The sequence below is a fragment of the Amphibalanus amphitrite genome, unplaced genomic scaffold (assembly GCF_019059575.1).
Source record: "Amphibalanus amphitrite isolate SeventyFive unplaced genomic scaffold, NRLGWU_Aamphi_draft 000207F_arrow, whole genome shotgun sequence".
Classification (NCBI taxonomy): Eukaryota; Metazoa; Arthropoda; class Thecostraca; order Balanomorpha; family Balanidae; genus Amphibalanus; species Amphibalanus amphitrite.
The window spans coordinates 553054-573631 of record NW_024881702.1 but is presented as its reverse complement, the minus strand read 5'-3'; the positions used below and the strand labels follow the sequence as shown (position 1 = coordinate 573631).

The 20578-nt window shown below is 47.4% G+C and overlaps 1 protein-coding gene across 3 annotated transcripts in view; it reads left to right on the top strand.

Moving 5' to 3' along the window:
* The first annotated feature begins 4242 nt into the window (after positions 1-4242).
* LOC122385079 (thymidine phosphorylase-like) overlaps positions 4243-20578 on the top strand; it is a 33706-nt gene continuing 17370 nt past the window's right edge. For all 3 annotated transcript variants that reach the window (XR_006257148.1, XR_006257147.1, XM_043373080.1), the window contains exons 1-2: positions 4243-4430; positions 18030-18296. Coding sequence is in view for 1 of the 3 variants with exons in the window: in XM_043373080.1 (XP_043229015.1) it covers positions 4307-4430; positions 18030-18296 (391 nt within the window). In the remaining 2 variants the exon portion in view is untranslated. The remainder of the gene's footprint in view (positions 4431-18029; positions 18297-20578) is intronic.

Sequence of the window (20578 nt, the reverse complement as noted above, 5' to 3'; positions counted from 1 at the left end):
GATTTGTTGGGTTATGCCCTTTCGGTCTGACAAGACCATTTCAGAGCCGGAAGGATGATAGGATGGAGACATTGGTCTTCTTGGCGAGCACCCTGGGTCCAGCTCATATAGAGTCCCTGGTCCCATTGCTGTTAGGTGACACTTATTGGAAAGGGCAACCCCACAATGGATTCATATTACATATAGGTAGCCACTCTTACACACCTGCACCAACGTTTCCCAAAGTGTCCCTTTGATATAAAGTGGCACTTTGGCAAAGTGACACTTGCCGACTGGCCTTTCTATATGAACTGGACCCGGCCCTGGTGAGTTGCCGTGGCTAAGCCTGACCAAAGGATAGGCCGAGCAGCCCCCAAGCACTCACCGCACCCGGCTACGGGCGAGCTCGGCTTACGGGCAATCCCAAATGAGATAAAGTTTCCCGTCCAGTCCGGATCAGGGGGTTGCGCCGTGGAGGAAGATTTGAGTTTCCTGAGGATATTTTGAATACAGAAGCTCTTTATGAAACATGAAACATGTATTTTATATTATTTTAACGGTCAAAACAGCGGCCGATGTCGGTTCGACGTCGCCCCGACGTCGGCCTGACGTCGGCTTGACCTCAGCAATTGATCTCGGTCCGACGTCGGCCCGACGTCGGCCGGACCTCGGCTGGACGTCGGTACATGCGGGCATATCCGACATCCAGCCGACGTCGTGCCGAGGTTGGACCGACGTCGGGCCGACGTCGGCATGCCGATGCCGAGTTGCCGACGTCACCCCGATGTCGGCCGACGTCGGGCCGACGTCGGCATGTTTACTGGGCATTTAACTAACAATTTGATATTCGGACGGGGAACGCAAGAACTCAGAAACCAATCAACTGACAACTGATGTTGATGAATAGACCCTCATTCGATTTTCCATTCCTCAATGTAGTTTCACAGATGTCCGTGAAGATAGCCAACATCCAACACAGCAGAATTTGCAACGTTGAGCTATCTATAGCCATAAAAACTGGGTTGTAGGTCAACTCGACCACGCTGGTCATGAATATAACCCTTAAAATTCCATTAAATGAATGGAAACCCCCAAAATAAAAAAAAACAAAACAAAAAAATGACAGTGTAGGGGAGAGCGGGGAGAGTTGTATCATGTCCAAGTTGTATCAGGGCGAATTGTGCCAAACTTATCCAATGGATAGCGCTCGCGACACGACCAGCCGACGAGGTTTTCCGGGCGCCATCTTTCCCTGTTCTGTCTTGTGGCTGAGTGGAAGCGTCTCGAGGTGAGAGCCGATTTTATGTTTTTTTTTAATGTCATCCTAAAAAAATAAGTTGCAAGAAAATGTGTGTTTTGGGCATTAAGATGTGCACGAATTTGAAAGATCTCCGTAGCGGTGGTGAGGGTAGTTTCTAAGGCTGCGCGAGTGAAAACGGATTTCTCCAGCTGTCCGCTGTTTTTTTAGCACGAGGATGTTTTTTCCAAGATGGCGGCTAGGTACATGTTGTATCAGAGCCGGGTGGGGTATGTTGTAACATGTATGTGTGTATGTATGTATGGGTATGTTGCTTTTGATCGCGAAAGCTAAGCCCTGGGTCGCGTTTGTAGGTAGCTAGTCAATGCTCGTTCCATTTCGGCACAATGTGTTGGCTTCTTTGCTCTTAACGAGCCACTTTTGCGTCTAGTCTGTTGATGTTTCGTTCGGATTGCATTGACCTAAGTTTGGTCTAATAAAGTGAAGCCTTTGAGCATACCTATACATTGTATTAGCCCCATTTAATGTTGTTGTTATGTTCAAAAACCAGAAGCAAGCACACTCCCTGAAACGTGAAATAGTGATACAAATTACCCCACCATGTGATACAACTCACCCAAGCCATGGGGCAAGTTGTATCAAAAACATTGTTCTATTCGGCAGACCGTAGAAGAAAAACTGGTAGAGGTAGCGGAAAAGTTACCTTGCACAAAAAAGCAGAAGAATCAAGGAAGGGGATAGTATGGAAATAATGACTTTATCACGGATACTTACGAGGTTATGGGTCTCGGAGTAAAAACTGATACAACCCACCCCACTCTCCCCTACCTTTTTTTCGGAAAAAAACGGTGCATTGCACGGCGTTGCGCAGGGGCGCAGGAGCTAGGTAAGTACTTTCAGACTGGGGGGGCACACCATGATAGAGATCAACCTAGGGTACCGCCAAATTTAGTTTTCTCGCCGGTTTTAGGCCACTTATTTTTCATCCCTTGGCTTTTTCAACGAAAAAGAAAACATTTGCAAAAAAAGGGCGGTATTCCGTCTTAAAGTTGTGGGGGCACCGCCCCCACGGCCCTTAACCCTCGCCGGCCGAGGGGGGGGGGGGGCGGGTGCCGCCCCCCATAGGGTTTTTTTCGCGATAGCTCCGAACACGCTGGCGATAGAGAGCTGAAACTTGGCATACCTGACCTTTGATCCAAGCCGGATCTTTCGACACCAACCGCATTTTTTTGGGTCAGGTCAGGTCACTGACCTATGACGTCATAAGTGAACCTCTGCACGGTCTTCAGATGTCGCAACTTCGCTGCCAGAGGAGATGTCACAGGGAAATGAAACTTGCAGGATCTAGTATCCATTATGAGTCCCACAACTTGTATATCTCGGATTTTTCCTAAAGGTCATATGAGGTCAGGTCATTTTCGTGACCTCACCATTATAAGTCAATGGGGAAAAATGAAAACTGCTATTCTGGCGCCGGGAACGATCTCCAACTATCTCAAGCACACAGAATCGTAATTTGATGCACTCCTTGCAAGGTTAGATGCGTCACTTTTGCAATGTTGACCTTGCGTGACGTCATTTATGACGTCATCAAGGTCATTTTAGTTTTTCGTCAATAACTCTTGATCAAATTGAGCTAGCGAGTCGGGAAAGCCACCAATGGACTCAGGAAGGCCTGCCGAATCGAATGATATGCGACATGACCTCTTTCGACCAACTTCGTGACCTTGGGTGCTGACCTGACCTTGACCTGAGGTCAACACACCAAGTTGACCTGACCCGGACAAAAAGTATATCATTCGACGCGCCTGGACGAGGCAAACACGATGCTGCCAAAATCGGCGCTCTGCGGCCATTTTTTGCGAAGTTATTCACCAAAAACTGAACCGTACCTTGGGGCACTTGACCTGACCTCAGAGGCAGGGCTGCGGAGTCGATGGATTTTCGGCGACTCCGACTCCGACTCCGACTCCGACTTTAAAAAACCAGCTCCGACTCCGACTCCGACTCCGGGCAGAATTGTCGACTCCGACCGACTCCAACTCCCGACTCCGACTCCGCAGACCTAGCAGGGCTGCGGAGTCGACAGATTTTCGGTGACTCCGACTCCGACTCCGGCTCGGGTTTCTAAAATCGACTCCGACTCCGACTCCGACTCCGGTCACAACTGTCGACTCCGACCGACTCCGACTCCGACTCCGACTCCGACTCCGCAGCCCTGCTCAGAGGTCACCGGTTGACCTAGGATCTTAAAATCGGGTACCAATCTCTGCGTCTCGTAACGGCGCACACGCTCGTTTTTTCCGCGACGCGCTAGCTCCACCAGGGGCGAAACGGCGAGGGGGGGTCGTACCCGCTCCCCCCCCCCTCGGCCGGCGCGTATGTAGAAAACCAATAGGTCCGGCGAGGGTTAAGTTAGGGGGGCAAGCAGCCCCCACTGCCCCCCCCCCCGGTTCCCGCGCCCATGGCGTTGCAAATGGTCCCAAAGGAAAGAACGTTTTAAAATGCAGGTGGGTCATTTTTCCGATGTTTTATTTAAGGGACCCTTGTCCCTTAAAAAGATCAAAACCCTAAAAAATGACAGTGTACCTTTTTCCGGGAAAACGGTGCATTGCACGGCGTTGCAAATGGTCCCATATGAAAGAACGCCCTAAAATGCAAGTGAATCTTTTTTTCGATTTCTTATTTATGGGGCCCTTGTCCCTTAAAAAATCAAAAACCCTATCTCGATCAGGGGCAGAACGACAGGGGTCCAACCGACTCCCCCTCTCAAAACGTTAGACGCTGCAAAACGCCTCACACAGACGAGGGTTAAATCATTCATGGGTATATCGGAGCCTGGAGGGACGTCCCCCGGGCTTACTCGACTGAGGGGGTGGGGCATCCCGGCCGTCCACCTCCCTTCCCGGTTTCGGCGCCCACGCGTGGCAGGCCCGGTGTGGTGCGCTCGGCCGCGCGCTCTGGCGGACGGCGGTAGGGCGGCCTCCGCGGCCTCCGCGCCCCCGCGCAGAGCACACTCGGCGCCAAGCGCCCGCCGCGTGAGCACTGGCCAGCAGCCGAGCCGGCACCATGCACGAGCTGCACGTGCACGACGTGCTGGGGAGGAAGGCGGCCGGCCACGAGCTGACCGCCAAGGAGATCGAGCTCTTCGTGGAGCGAGTCTCCCGAGAGGAGATCGACCGACTGCAGCTAGGTGAGACAGCGGACCAATCAGATTATCAGACCAACCAGCCGACCAGTCAGCTCAGACCAGACCAGGCCGGCGGACTGGTCAGACCAGGCCGGCGGACCGGTCAGACTAGGCCAGAGGACTGGTCAGACCGGACCAGTAGACCGATTAGACCAGACCAGTGTGGACCGGTCAGGCCAGTCTAGCGGAGCGGTCAGACCAGCCCACACAGACATACAGATGCGGATATGAGGCAGAAGAACTAAAGAATTAGCAAGCAGTGCGATATTTTCAGGCACGTATCCAGGATTTTGCTCGGGGGGGGGGGCGACAGCCGAGAAGGGCCCGGAGGTCAGCTCAAAGGGGCCCCACAGCGACTGCCCTGGTGTGAAAAAAAATCGAGCGAAAAAACAATAAATTTACGATAGAATTCGGCATATTGTAAAAGAAAATGCACTTTCTTGCGTTTGTCGACCTTGATAAAATTTTCGCAGTTAACTTCAGTTGAAGATCGTAAACGTTTTTGCAATTCACTTCATTTGAAGTTCGTTAGCCCACGCCGTGCTGGGGGAGCGTTTTCACGCCCCCCCCCAGGTTTTTCGTGAATAGGCATATTTTTGTACACCTATTCATACTTTTTCCGCACATGCTGTGAAAATTTCAGACCTACGTGACCTTGCCTCTGAAAAAAAGTTCCAAGACTTGTTAATCTAAACCCTCTAAAACATCGGTTCATAGGCAAATATGACGCACTGAATCGGAACTTTGCACCTGTGATCCCTCTGTGTACCTACCCCGAGGTCATCTCAGGTCGTGAAAGGTCACCAGCAGTTTTTTTTTTACTATAACCTTTGATAGAAACGTGCTAGAGCGGTGAAAACACGTCAGCTGTGTTTAGCTCGACGATACGGATCGACTGATGTGCAAGATGACCCTTTCCGGTCCGGTCATGACCTTGGGTCAACGTATAACTCATTCGACGTGTCTCGACGAGAGGAACACGATGCTGGCAAAAGCTATGCATGGCTCTTTTGAGGAAAAAGTTATTGCCGAAAAAAGTTCGTTAAAGCGGCTATTTCTACTATATTTCTAGAGTTTTTGCCCTCTGTAGGCTATTGTTCAGTATTGTAAGACATGTTTATAAAGTCTGATGGCCAAGAGTTGCGAACGAAAATTATAATTAAAATCTAAATCTTTTTGTATTTCAGACGTTTCGACAACACTGTGTCATCGTCAGTAATTGATATAAAATGTTTCCTGAAGTCACAAAGTCACAAATATCAATTACTGACGATGACACAGTGTTGTCGAAACGTCTGAAATACAAAAAGATTTAGATTTTAATTATAATTTTCGTTCGCAACTCTTGGCCATCAGACTCTGTAGGCTATACCGTTGACTTGAGGTTAAATCTGAGAAAACTAAGAGGGGTCTGTACAAGGGCTATCGAATGCGGTTTTCCGCAGCGCTGTAGCTCTATTGGTTTCCAAGTTAGTCCTTGGGTGTTTCGAAATTGTTGAACAAGACAAAATTTGACATTTGATGGCCTCTGGTGACCCGACCTTTGCCCTGACCTTAAGAATGATTGGAGCATTTCCGCCATTATTTTTGACGCTCTTTTGATTGTCGCTTATCGCGTGTCGCTACGTGGCCCAGGAGCCGAGTTAGACGGGGCACGTGAAAACGCCCCAACCCCTAGCACGACACGGAAAACTCAGGTCACAAGTACGGCGCGGGTTAACATTATGAACATCAGTGATGAGTTATTAATCTTGTATTACCTCTTTGCACCCCACTAACATTGGCACACGATATTTGTCAGACACATTTCCATATACCTATTTATAATATTGTATATTCTTCTGGCTCTCTCTCATTACAATTTGGGCATAACACCATTAAAGCACCTTTCTGCACTCATTGGTGCGTTTATGTAAGTGGCCCGTCCGGCAAAGCCAGGACAGGGCTCACGGGCCAAACGTCCCGGCCCGGGGAGAGCTGGGGGATACCTCCCGGCTCCCCGGCCGGGGAGGTCTGGGCTGCATTGTTCACCCATTCACCCATTGTGTTGCATTGTTGACGCTAGCATATTGCTTATTCTTGTCAGTTTAACTGCGAAATCAGTTCAATGAGCAGCTCAAAGAAAAAACATTTGAACTGGAAATGATACGTTACGTTCTGTACAGGGTGCTTATAGTAGTACGAACTATGGAGCTCATTTTGTTTGGAAAGTTGCCGCAAGTTTAAAGCAGGAGCATCCCCACGAGGTCAGTCGAAAGGGGCCCATCATCGGCTGTTGCCCGTTCCTCGGGCCCGATGGCCTGAGCAAGGCCTTCTCAGCGCGCACTTTCGTTTCTGGGGCACGGCCAGGACAAGCTGTTCCTGAGACTGGGCCCGGAAGCGTATATCTGGGCCCGTTTTCTTGATACTTTATCGAGGCCAAGGGCCCATTCCTTAAGCTCACAAGCCTGGTTCAAGGCCTTCTGAGAGGGCCCTTCCGCTTTTGGAGATCTCCTGGGCCCCAGGTTGTCATTGGTTTGGCCTGGTCGCTTTTGGGGCCCGGCCAGGGACCGGCATGGGCACCAGCAAGGCCCCATGGGACCCTATTTTGGACCCGAAAGCCTGAGCAAAATTTTCTCAGCGGGCCCTTCCATTTCTGGGGCCCGGACAGGCCAAGATGTGTCTGTGACTGGGCCCGGAAAGCATTTTTTCGGATCCGCTTTCCATAACTTCTCCATGACCCTTGGGCTTCTCCATGGCTCAAAAGCGGGATCTTCGGGCCCGAGAAGGGTTTGGGGCCCAAAATCGATAAGGTTTGGGGCCCGGCAGGGCTTTAGGGCCCTTCCTCAAGCCCGAAAGCTCGAGCATCTTCTGAACGAATCCTTCCGCTTTTGGGGCCCTGCCGGGCTCCAAATTGCCCTGGCTCTGCCCAAAAGTGGGGCCGAAGGGCTCAATTACGGACCAGTTTGTGGCCCGGCAGGGCCCAGGGGCCCGTCACTGAGCCTGAAGGCTCGAACAAATCCTTCTGAACAGGCCCTTCCGCTTTTTGGCCCTGCCGGCTCCAAACTATCCCTGGCTAGGCCCAAAAGCGGGCCCTTCGGGTCCGCTTTCGGGCTCTAAGGGAGCCTAAAGGTTAATATCAAACTGCCTTAGAGTATAAAATCCTCGGAAATTTAATATTGGAGAAGATTGGTAGACACCCGCTGACGTCAGCTGTCAAGGTCACCGATGTAAACAAACGGCTAACCATTCTACCTCCTATATACGGCCTTGGGTGTGCTGAGGTGCAAGGTGTGCTTGCTGTGCGCGTGCAAACCTTTTAATGTTGCACTTCGTGTCACGTATGTGGGTAGAACGGGTAGCGCTGGCAAGTTCAAGGTGTCAAATTTACACAGGCCACACAGAATACATTGCGGCCACGTCTGAATATATCCATCTCCTGGTGGACCCCAAAAGTGCATTCTGCGCGTGCAAAAAAAAAACCGCGCCGGGCGGTGGGGATGTTAGCCGTAAGGGACACCCCATGTGGATTTATGTAAATATCTCAAAAACGGCGTTGCGGAGCGCCGCCGCTTTCGGCACACCTTTTTATATATATTTTCCACACATGCTGCACAACTTTCAAACCCAGGTCACTCAAGGCTAGGTCACCAGGAGGTCAACAAGGTTAAAGGAGATAATATCGCATATCAGTTAAAGGAGGTCATATCGCATATCGTTCGATTCGACAGGCATTCCCGAGTCCTATAAGCTATAAGGCTATAAGCGAGTAGCGACTAAACTTGAGACGTTTCCAACAAGGTTTAAGTCATTCATGTTATTTGATATTCCTTAGGTACTACATACTTGATGCATTTGGAGGAATACAAAACCAGAATACATAAAAGTGCATTAACTGAACATCATTGAAATATTTGCAAACCCAGCAACGCAAATTTACGTTATAATCGCCGGCCAGCGCAACATACCTATCTTTGTTTCCACGTTGTTTGCGCCTGCAGTGATGCTGTACCGCAATAACCATTACCTTCATCTTTCACCCATAGATGGCAGTAGCAGAGCGCCTGCATCTATGCTGTGCCGCAATGCTCTTACAATGCGAAATAAGCTGGCGCGGTTGCTGTGATTGAAGATCACTGAACTTGATTCACTTTTTTGGAGTTGTATATGTTTCCAGGATAGATTATAGTGGATTTCAAACTTAGCATCTATTTGAATATTTAAGAAGTAGTTTGTGTACCTAGCCTATGTGAATTTGTCATTTGAGTGTATTGTTTAGTAAGTACCTACGGCTGAGTTTCGTACAAGAGGAGCGCAGTTCAATTTTCTCCCATTGGCTTACCTATAATAGAAAGGTCGCAAAATTAACATACCTACCCCTAGGCCAATGATATTTAAATTCCGATGTATCCGTTATGTACCTAAGGGTGCTCTTATGAATCGCTGGACGTTTTAAACCGATTATTTAGTCGTGTAGCAATGACGGGCATTATAACTTTTTCTGTGTGTTATTACGGAGCGAGCGAAGCGAGCGTAGTCTTTCCTTAGATTAACGGAAATTTCTGAGTATGAGCGGCCGGCCGGCCGGCCGTGCGGACGCTTTTGCGAGGCTTATATCTCAGCAACCACTTGACCGATTTACACGGGGTGATTTTTGTAGGGTAGCTTCATTCCTTCTACCAAGTATTGGACTATTCCCGATGCATGTGGGTGACCCCTTATGCACGTGCCACGCGCAAAACGAAGAGGTGTCAGTTTTGTAATTGTTGCAATATCTCGGTAACTACTTGGCCGATTGCGCTGAAAGTTGGCATGTAGGTAGGCACCCACTAGGCACTGCATATCCATGTGCCAGAGTTGGGGTGCTGCTGCACGTGCGCACGTGCAGGAGGCGTTTCCAGATCTCGAGAACGGCTGGACCGATGGCGTCCAAATTTGGTACACGGTTAGGGACCAGTTAGTAGGGTGCCGTGCACAAGTCAGTTGGGACCCATGCTGCACGTGCGCACGTGCAGGGTGCCGCTTCCAGATCTCGAGAACGGCTGGGCCGATTGTGCTCAAATTTGGCACATCGCTAGAGACCGGTTAGTAGGGTGCCGTGCACAAGTCAGTTGGAGGTACCCCCTCGAAATTTCGCACGTGCAAGGCTCACCCTCTCGCTCGCTCCGTTAGTCGCCCCAAAAGGCGCTATACTGGTCTATAAAAAACAACAATATATTCAAATACACGATTAAAAACAGAGCTTTCGGTAACAAATACCTTGATCACTGTGCGTGCTAAAATGAAGGAATGTTTTCAAATATTTCAAAAGGTAAATTGACTTCATCGCACGGGATACAGTTCAGGGACTACCTATTACTAGACGAACAGCACCAGACGCTAAAGGAATGAATCCACTCCTAGTATTAAATGTTTCGCGTGAGATAATATGAGCGGCTTCGATGATTTTGCGTTTTCGTTTGGTCATGTTCTTTTCTAAAATATGGGTTCCATCCCAGTCAGGCAGATGGTTACACTTTTCAATGTGAAGTACGATCGCATTCGATGTGCGATGGAACCTGACGTCATTCTTGTGTTCCTTTAACCTTACATATACCCCCTCCCTGTTTCCCCTACGTAACTTTGTCCACACTCCTTACATGGAATTTCATACACAACACTTTTCGCATTCGCTTCGGAACCATGTTTCGTTTTACGTCGTTCGATCATTTCGCCTATCTTCTTTCCAGAACGGATCGCTACGTTCACACCTCCCTTCTGTAGAGTTCGTGATATTTCATTGGCTTCTTTCGAGTTCGGAATCGTTATCCATCTTTTCAACTTTGGCCTCGCTTCCCTCTGAGACCTGTTCCTTATCTTCTTGGCTGTTTCTTTTTGTTTGATCAAAAATCCTTTTGGGTACTTGAGCCTCATAAACGAAGAGTAGATATGCTCGATCTCATCTTGTAAATATTCGTCGTCGCATACACGAAAAGCACGCAAAAAGAAACCAATCATTTATCAAACCAATCATACACGAAACGCAAAGAAACCATCAGAAACCAACCAATCAAAGAAACCACTTTTTCTATGGCAAGGCCACTTCACCTCACGTCACCTGGTGACCTGACCCTGAGTGACCTGGGTCTGAAAGTTGTGCAGCATGTGTGGAAAAGATGTATAAAAAGGTGTGCCGAAAGCGGCGGCGCTCCGCAACGCCGTTTTTGAGATATTTACATAAATCCACATGGGGTGTCCCTATCATCCCCACCGCCCGGAGCGGGTAATTTTTTTTTGCACGCGCAGAATGCACTTTTGGGCTCCACCAGGAGATGGATATACTCAATCAGGATATATAGAACCAGGGTATATAGAACAACGGGTACACCAACGACGCAGGAAGCGCCCATTTTACCTAGATGAGTTACATGGTAGGTGATATATTTTTTGAATATGGGAAAAATAGAGTATTCTATTCTGACGAGTAAAGCCAAATTCATAAAGCAGTTATTTTTAAATTATATGTACCAGAAATAACATACTAACCATATTTTAAAACTTAGTCTAAAGTTAGTTGGAAAGCGTATAGTTGATTCTAAGATGGAAGGAATCAATGGAAGGCGGAAATGGCGCAGCTGTTTCATTCTTAAAATGCGACGCTCATTGGCTGACCGAGTCCGTTAGCAGTATCACTAATGTACGCCAGTACAGGGTTGAGGCAATGTGCGCATGCGGAGGAACTTATGCTCTCATGGAGGGGCTTTTGGTACCTCGGGCAGCGCCCAATGCTTTTTGGACCTGTTATGGCCTCCGCATCGAAAAATGCTAGATAAAAAGGTTGTAGAGGAAGCTTGAGGCTACCTTTCTCACAATAATATTGGCACTTTATCTTTTAGCTTACGTGTGAGGCGCGCTTGAAAAATGTCGATATAACATGGAAACCTTATGGGGTAGTAGTTTTTGAGCGCCAATTTGGCCTAATGCTACCAACTGTTACTGGCTACCCCTGTAAGAACAACGGGTACACCAACGACGCGGAAAGCGCCCATTTTACCTGGACAAGTTACAGGGTAGGTGATATATTTTTTTTGTATATCGAAAAAAAAACAGAGTATTCCATTCTGAAGAGTCAAGCCAAATTCATAAAGCAGTTATTTTTCAATTATATGTACCAGAAATAACATACTAACCATAGTTTAAAACTTAGTCTTAAGTTAGTTGAAAAGCGTATAGTTGATACTAAGATGGAAGGAATCAATGGAAGGCAGAATGGTGCAGCTGTTTCATTCTTGAAGTGTGTTCGCAAGCATGGGTGGAGAACCTGCCCCGGCCACCCCGGCCGTGGCCGGGGTAACTTTCAGCCGACCCCGGCGCGGCCGGGGTAACTTTTTCCACTTTTGTAAATCCTAAAAGCTGTCTCCATACGAAAAAACTGCCATCTATAAAAGCGTCTCTCATTATTCTTATCTACCTTGAAAAGTTCTTGAAAATGTACTTTATTTTCATTTTGGAGCTTCTATGTTTTTAAGTCTTTTCATCGCGGAGCCCGACATGTTTCATCAAACAGAAGTAAATCATATTTAAGGGCCGTTATCGTAAGATGGCACTGTACCTAATAACATCACAAGACAGGACGAGGACGAGGGTAATATCAGTGAGATAGAAGGGCGAGCTGCTGGGTCTCAAGGCTCCCCCAACTTAACCCGCGCCAGGGTGGTGGCCCTATCGTAACACGTTGAGTCGAGACTCGAGAGGTGGGCTTTTCACGCTTCTTTTAACTCGGCTACTGGGCTACGAGGCGAGAAGCGGAACGACGTTTGAAAGAGCGACAAACGTGATCAGAGAAATCTGGTCATGTTTTAGGCAAGCTCAATTATAAAATCACCATAGAACATCAAAAGACAAATTTTTCTGATTTTAGCGTTCTCCGACAACTTTTCTCACACTTCATGAACATAACGGAGCTTAAACACTGCAATCAAAACATTCGATTACTCGTTTAAGGCTCGGTCGCGAATAATATTTCAGGTGCGAGCTCAAATCAATAAGAGGGTCAAAACGGTCATATTTGACATTTTGTTTTGTGTGGGAAGGTTGCAACTTCCACGGAATAAGCTTTGCAAAGGGCATGATGGCATTTTTAGCACGACCATCCAGCAAATTTGACCTGATGACCTGACCTATCACTAGGTGACATGCGTCCGAAATTTTAAGGAGTGTTGCAAAATTGTAGTTACAATTACGAAATCTTCCGCACCTGCGTGCAGCAGTTTTCCCTAAAAACGTACAAACGGCAGACATCCATTATTCTATGCCACAGAATAGGGGTTTGTTGATAACCGTTGACAAATATTTGACCATCATCGTCTTTCTGACTTTCGGTCGCCGGCCGGGGTAACTTTTTCAAACATTCTCCACCCGTGTTCGCAAGCAGCATTTACGTGATGCTAGCGACATCTATGAATGTAATCGTGGATGCTGATTGGCTGAGCGAGTCCGTGAGCACTGAGCAGTATCACTAATTTACGCTAGTACAGGGTTGAGGCAATGTGCGCACTGCGCATGCGCAGGAACTTGTGCTCTCATAGAGGGGCTTTTGGTACCTCGGGCAGCGCCCAGTGCTTTTTGGACCTGTTATGGCCTCCGCATCGAAAAACGCTAGATAGAAAGGTTGTAGAGGAAGCTTGAGGCTACCTTTCCCCACAATAATATTGGCACTTTATCTACCAGTATAACGCCTTTTGGGGCGAGTAACGGAGCGAGCGAGAGGGTGGGCCTTGCACGTGCGAAATTTCGAGGGGTACCTCCAACTGACTTGTGCACGGCACCTTACTAACCGGTCTCTAGCGATGTGCCAAATTTGAGCACAATCGGCCCAGCCGTTCTCGAGATCTGGAAGCGGCACCCTGCACGTGCGCACGTGCAAAATGGGTCCCAACTGACTTGTGCACGGCACCCTACTAACTGGTCCCTAACCGTGTACCAAATTTGAGCGCCATCGGTCCAGCCGTTCTCGAGATCTGGAAACGACCCCTGCACGTGCGCACGTGCAGCAGCACCCCAACTCTGGCACATGGATATGCAGTGCCTAGTGGGTGCCTACCTACATGCCAACTTCCAGCGCAATCGGCCAAGTAGTTACCGAGATATTGCAACAATTACAAAACTGACACCTCTTCGTTTTGCACGTGGCACGTGCATAAGGGCCGGAGTCACCCACATGCATCGGGGATAGTCCAATACTTGGTAGAAGGAATGAAGCTACCCTACAAAAATTACCGCGTGTAAATCGGTCAAGTGGTTGCTGAGATATAAGCCTCGCAAAAGCGTCCGCACGGCCGGCCGGCCGCTCATACTCAGAAATTTCCGTTAATCTAAGGAAAGACTACGCTCGCTTCGCTCGCTCCGTAATTAGCTTACGTATGGGGCTCGCTTGAAAAAGGTCGATTTAACATGGAAACCCTATGGGGTAGGTAGTAGTTTTTGAGCGCCCATTTGGCCTAATGCTACCAACTGTTACTGGCTACCCCTGATACTCAATGACGTTGCTGCAATGTACGAGGATTCTGTGTGGCCTGTGTAAATTTGACTCCTTGAACATGCCAGCGCTACCCGTTCTACCCGCATACGTGACACGAGGTGCAACATTAAAAGGATTGCACGCGCACAGCACGCACGTCGCACACCGTGCACCTCAGCACACCTATTTGCACAGCACCTTAAAACGCTTGTCCAGTAGTGTCAGTGTGCCGAATTTGGTGTGCCTAGGTCGAGGATTTCCGGAATCGGAGGATGCCTCCTAAAAACATGGTTTTCGCCCCTAGCACGTGCATTTCGCACCCCCCGGTACCTGGCATACCATATGTTAGTGGTCAAACACCGGGACATGTGACCTGTGAGTTTGGCACCTGTGCCGCCCTCCGTTTGATTTGAAACGTCGCGGAAAGATTTTTGCCCTTCCTGAGTTTGTCGGCACGACGGCACGTAACACGCGCCTCGTGAAACCGGGTGACATGTGGCATGTATCATCACCTGCCGGCATTACACGTCGAACGGTACCACCAGCATCTCGATCCGATCATCCGTTTAGACGCAATTCCAATTGTATTGGCTCGATGACCTTTCACGGCACGTTTTTTTTTGGCAACGTTAAATGGCGCCTTGTCGGCTTCACTATCTTCCATAGGAGGTGCATTGGGATTGTCAGTCCAGTTTATACGTCCGTGACCCAATGTCCGTAAGATAGGACAAAGTTTCGACGAATTTGGGGGAAACTTCGTTTTTCACTGTTCCCGAGGTTATAATCGAGTAAGCGGATTCGTCCATGGTAGTTATACGTTACATTGCAATACAAGTTCGACAGCATGACGTCATCACTGTTCTCATATCTGGTTCCAAAACGCACGTATGGAAATTATTGGGAATAATTCACATGTTAAAATTAGGCGACGTTAGACTTTCTCTGGTTCAGTTTTTGCTCGTTTTGCTCGCTGAAACGCGTGCTTTTTCGAAAAACATACTTGGAGCCAGAGTCCTTTTGAAAAAAAAACTGAACTCTATTACCGGGGTTACATGAGCGATCCGTTCCAAATACGCACTACGCTAATGCGCATCAGCTCCCCACAAACGTATCTACGGCACCGGTTACATGAGACTAATTTGTTTTATCTACGTCAAACGGATCTTGTTGGCTCACCCGGGCTGACTCCTCGACGGCCGGTAATTCGTATCACAAACGGAATAGGATTAGCGTACAGTCATGGCGCAGTTGCGGCATTTACCGGGACGACTGAACTAAATTTTAAATACTTATATCATTTGATAGGCTCAAAAACATTTGAAATTAACATGAAATCAAAAAATGAAAACAAAGTTTTCTTGTTTTAAGTCAGTGGGCACTGATTCGCCATGCAGCGAAAGCAGGGTGGTCAGAAAAAAATATCTATCAAAATATTTCATTCATTTTATTTCACATGCAAAGACTAAACCAAAATACCAACATTTTTTTTTGCTATTTTCTACGAGGCAGCCAATAAAAAATGCTTAGTATTCTGCATTTTGACGCTTCCAGTAAGCAAAGAATAGTTCTTGTGAAATACGGCCCGAATCGTGTGCCTCGGTTACATGAGCGATCCGTTCCAAATACGCACTACGCTAATTCGCATCAGCTCCCCAAGAACGCATTCAGTGCACCGACTACATGAGCAAATTCGTATCAGTGACGTCAAACGGATCTAGTTTGGCTCTCGGCCCTATGCGCATTACAAACGGAATAGCATACAAATGTGGCGCACTTCCGTAGCAATAGAGGTGACTGAATTAAAAACTTAATATCTTATGCCTTTTTTGCGTTTAATCTGCTCAAAACATTCTCAATTAACTTAACAAAAAAGTTAAACATAAAGTTGTCTTGCTTTGACTCATTGAGCACTTGCCTCTCTTGATTCGTCTGTAGTGCTGTCAGAAAAATGTTTCAACTGAAAGTACTTTGATATTTTCTTTTTGGTTTTCACTATATTTATTTTTGAAAACTTGACAAAATACCGACATAGTTTTTTTAATTATTATTTCAAAAGAAGCAAATGAAAAAAAATACCTATTATTTTGCATTTTAATGTTTCTTTTTGGAAAGAAATAGTTCCTGTAATGCGTATCTTGGTCCTATTCGCTTCTAAGCCTCTTTCCCTGCGGATTTTGTTCGGACCGCCGATTCGTATTAGCAGGTGGATACATGAGTCGGTAGTACGCTCCTGATTCGCATTAGCGGTGAATCCGATCGTGATACGTATTTGCTTTGCTCATGTAACCGCGGATCGGATCGCCGATTCGTACTAGCAGGTGGCTACATGAGTCGGTAATGCGTTCCTAATTCGAATTAGCGGCTAAATACGTATTTACTGTGCTCATGTAACCCCGATAAGAAATGTGGAAGGCGCATCGGCGCCAGATGGTGTCCAACGGTGCCGCCGATGAAATCCTAAAAAATCCTCAGCTGCTCTACAAGGAACTAATACGTTAAACGCTTATAAGTCAATGGGGAAATATGAAAATTGCTATTTTGGCGCCGAGAATGATCTGAAACTATCTCAAGCAAATAGAATCATGATTTCATGCACTCCTTGCAAGGTTCTATGCTTCATATTTGCATTGTTGCCCTTGCGTGACGTCATTTGTGACGTCACAAGGGTCACAATTTTTCTTCAATAACTCTCGATCAAATTGAGCTAGCGAGTCGGGAAAGCCACCAATGGACTCAGGAAGACCTGCCGAATCGAATGATATGCGACATGACCTCTTTCGACCAATTTCGTGACCTGTGGGTGCTGACCTGACCTTGACCTGAGGTCAACACCCTAAGTTGACCTGACCCGAACAAAAAGTATATCACTCGATGCGCCTGAGCTAGCTGAGCACGATGATGGCAAAATCGCGGCTCTACGGCCATTTTTGGCGAAGTTATTTACCAAAAACCGAACCCGTGCCTTAGATCACTTGACCTGACCTCAGAGGTCACCGGTTGACCTGAGACCTTTAAAGCGGGTTTCTACCAGTCACTCTGCGTTATACTTTGCCGCATACGACCACTTTACCGCTTAATTCTAGTTTAATTAGCGGCGCATTAGCGATGTAGGTTCAATCAACCCCCTCGGCCGGGGCAAATGTAGGTCCGGCGAGTGAATTTGAGGAATTCTGAAGATACGATCGTGTTCCCCACTCAATTCTGCGCAAGGTGCCGGGCTCCGTATCCACGTAACTTGATCGTAACGGATACGGCGGCCGCAAACGTAAATCGAGGTCCCGAATTCCCTATTCCTCAACACAGGCGGCAGCCGGTTCTTGGTCTGCGCAATATGGCCGCCACCGTTAGACACTACGGCCAATAGGGTTGAAGCGGCAGTGCTCCCCTGTGAAAAAACGAACTTTACTCACGGACGTATAAATAAACTTTTTATGTTTATAGGTTTATTTATAAGTCCGTGACTATACTATACGTTGGAATGCATGTGGTACCTACAGCACATTTTCGTACCCGAAGAAATGCTTGGCCTTGTGAATTCGCTGGACTGGCCAGCTGAGTACGTTTTTCCGGGAGTCTAGATGTTTGGATTACTACACAGGAATGTCAAAGCTGACACATGGCCCAAACAACTTAACGGAAGTGAAGCGACCCAGGGCTCGTATCTAAACAAAACAGGAACCGAAGCGGAGTTGTCGATCAGCACTCCTGTGCGACGGCAAGGTGACGAAATAAAAATAGTGTAAATAGGTACCTACCTAGCGCTTTTGAGGCTATATAGGTATTGGTTGTATCATTATAATTGCCCGGTCCTCACCAATATGTCCAGACTATTACCAGTGGAAGCATTATAGTAGCGGTTCACGGCCGGCCAGTATTTACTCATGGCCACCGGATTAAAAACGCCAACAGTGAACAGTGAACGGCAGAGGATCAAAGAGCATCTGAGCAAACTGCCCCGTGAAAATGAAAAAAAAAATCATTTGAAAAATGTCGTTTTCCTTGAATGAGATTAATTCGAATAGCATCTATCATTGTGAAACTTTCAGGACTGATTTTCTCTTTCACACATATTTCGTTTTGTGTGTGCGTGTGTGTGTGTGTGCGTGTGCGTGTGTCGTCGGCAGGCGCTCTGCTGATGGCCATCTACACCCGCGGCATGGTGCAGCGCGAGGTGACCCAGCTGACGGCGGCCATGACCCGGTCGGGCGAAGTGCTCCGCTGGCCCGACGACTGGACCGTGGTCGACAAACACAGCACCGGTGGCGTCGGCGACAAGGTGTCGCTGCCGCTGGCGCCGGCGCTGGCCGCGCTCGGCTTCAAAGTGCCCATGGTGTCCGGCCGCGGCCTGGGCCACACCGGCGGAACGCTCGACAAACTGGAGGCCATTCCAGGTACGCCACGGGACAGCAGTCAGATTCACGGCCCACTGCACCGACATGATCGTTAAAGGGACCCTCCCACCTTCAAAAAAGTTAATGAATTGGCATGAAAGTGATGTCCCTTAGTTCAGAAAGAGCGAAAACGAATATCTACCAAATTTCACCGAAAAATATTCACTGGTTTTCAAGATATTAGGCTTTTACTTTTGTTTACTTTTTGGGATCTCCCCTGTTACTAGCGACTTTATTTGGAAGCAATAATTTGGCAGCCTTAAAGTGCGGCAGACGTTGCGCGCAAAGCAGCGTATACCACCACGTGTTAACGATGGTTTTAGTCTAAGATTTAAAAATCGTTAGATCTCCGCTGACGTCACAAATTCTAAGGGGGCATTCCAATGCATTAGCCCCTTAGAATCCAAAAACTGCAAGTTTGAAATTCCATATCTTCGAATTAAGGCATTTTTCGATGTTGTGAGTGCCCAAACCGGTATTTGCAGGCCATGGCCACCAATTTGGCTATCTCAACTCAAAACTAATGTTAAGGTGGGAGTGTCCCTTTAAAGAAAACGCACCGGGTGGCCCAAAAAACTTATCGAACTTTGGAGGCTGGAGCCTGGAGGCCTATATCTCCAAGTTGAATGAATGCAAATAATGAGCAAAGAATTTCATCGAAGTTGCGTTATTTTTTTTTACATTGGTAGGCCACATTATAACACTGTGCCATCATTTTCAAACAAGCAATCTTATGTTGAATTAAGTAATACGCTTTCGGTTTTCGCTTCTTTTGCCAATGTTGAACCATTATGATGATTGTCTTGGGTGCCATGTTGATATATGTGATAATTGGCCTAGAAAAGACATGGGGGCACTCGGAGGACCGTATGAAATTTAGAGAGATGCGCTGGGTGGGACTTCTGGGGACGCAAAAAGACGATGACGGTGAAAATGTCAGAAGGCAAGGCTACAGTAGGTACGGGGCATGTCTTTTTTACTTAGTTGTGGGGGGTGGGGAGGGTGTAACTGCCGCGGAGGGAGTGCAACTGCGTCTCCTCCGGGCTCTAACTTACCGTCTTGATTACGGAGCGAGCGAATTCTTTTGTAGATTAACGGAAATTTCTGAGTATGAGCGGCCGGCCGGTCGTGGTCACGCTTTTGCGAGGCTTATATCTCAGCAACTACTTGACCGATTTACTTGCGGTTATTTTTGTAGGGTAGCTTCATTCCTTCTACCAAGTATTGGATTATTCCCGATGCATGTGGGTGACCCCTTATGCACGTGCTACGTGCAAAACGAAGAGGTGTCGGTTTTGTAACAATTGCAATATCTTGGTAACTACTCGGCCGACTGCGCTGAAAGTTGGCATCAAGCCTGACCGAGGAATGCTATAATTTGAAAGTCACCGAACCAATTGAGCTGGGGGATGGACGAAGATGTCAATTGCTTCGGTGACTCAAATTTAGCAGGCCCTTCCTCGGTCAGGCTGGATGGATCCACCGTTACTTTGCGCGGTACTTTTAACCCTCGCCCGTATTGGTGTTTTTCCAGCCGCGAACGTATGGGGGGTGGTCCGTTGGACCCCCCTTGCCGTTTCGCCCCTGATCGAGCTAGAGCTTCGCGGAAAAAACGAGCGTGCTGCCCGTGATGAGAGGAAGCCAATGATACCTTCTTTTAAGGTCCTAGGTCATAAGATAAGGTATCAAATTGATGCAGCCGAAGGTACTGAAAGTTTGGCGTCAACACGTCGAGCGGTTTGGAAGTTATTGCAGAAAAACGGGAGGGGGGGGGGGCTATGAATAGCCCCCCCAGTGGGGCGCGGGTTAAGGCCTAAAAAGGTGTCTATCTGATGCAGTTTTTCACGGCCAATCGAATCGAATGGTGCTATTTTTGTTTCCGTACGAGGTCTAACACTTCCAAAAAAATCATTTTCAAAAATTTTGTGTGTCATGACGTCATACAATTTTGAATAACTCCCACATTTTTGAACGGATTCTTCTAAAAATTGGTATGTAGGTGCACATAGACCACTTCTCTGACATTTATTCCGGTTTTTTGATACTATCAAAATTTTGGATTTTATAATTATTTTCCCCCAAAAATCAGTTTTTTTTAGAAAAAAATTGGGCCAAAATCTAAAAGTTTCAAAAAACCGAGATTGCCATTTGACAGACAAAGTAGAATCACGTATAACCTTTTTTGTTACGTCTTGGTTCCTTTAAAGATGAAGATGTTAGCGGCGTTTGAAATTTTGCCATTTTTTTTGCGAAAATGGCGGACATGACGCCACTAAAACGTC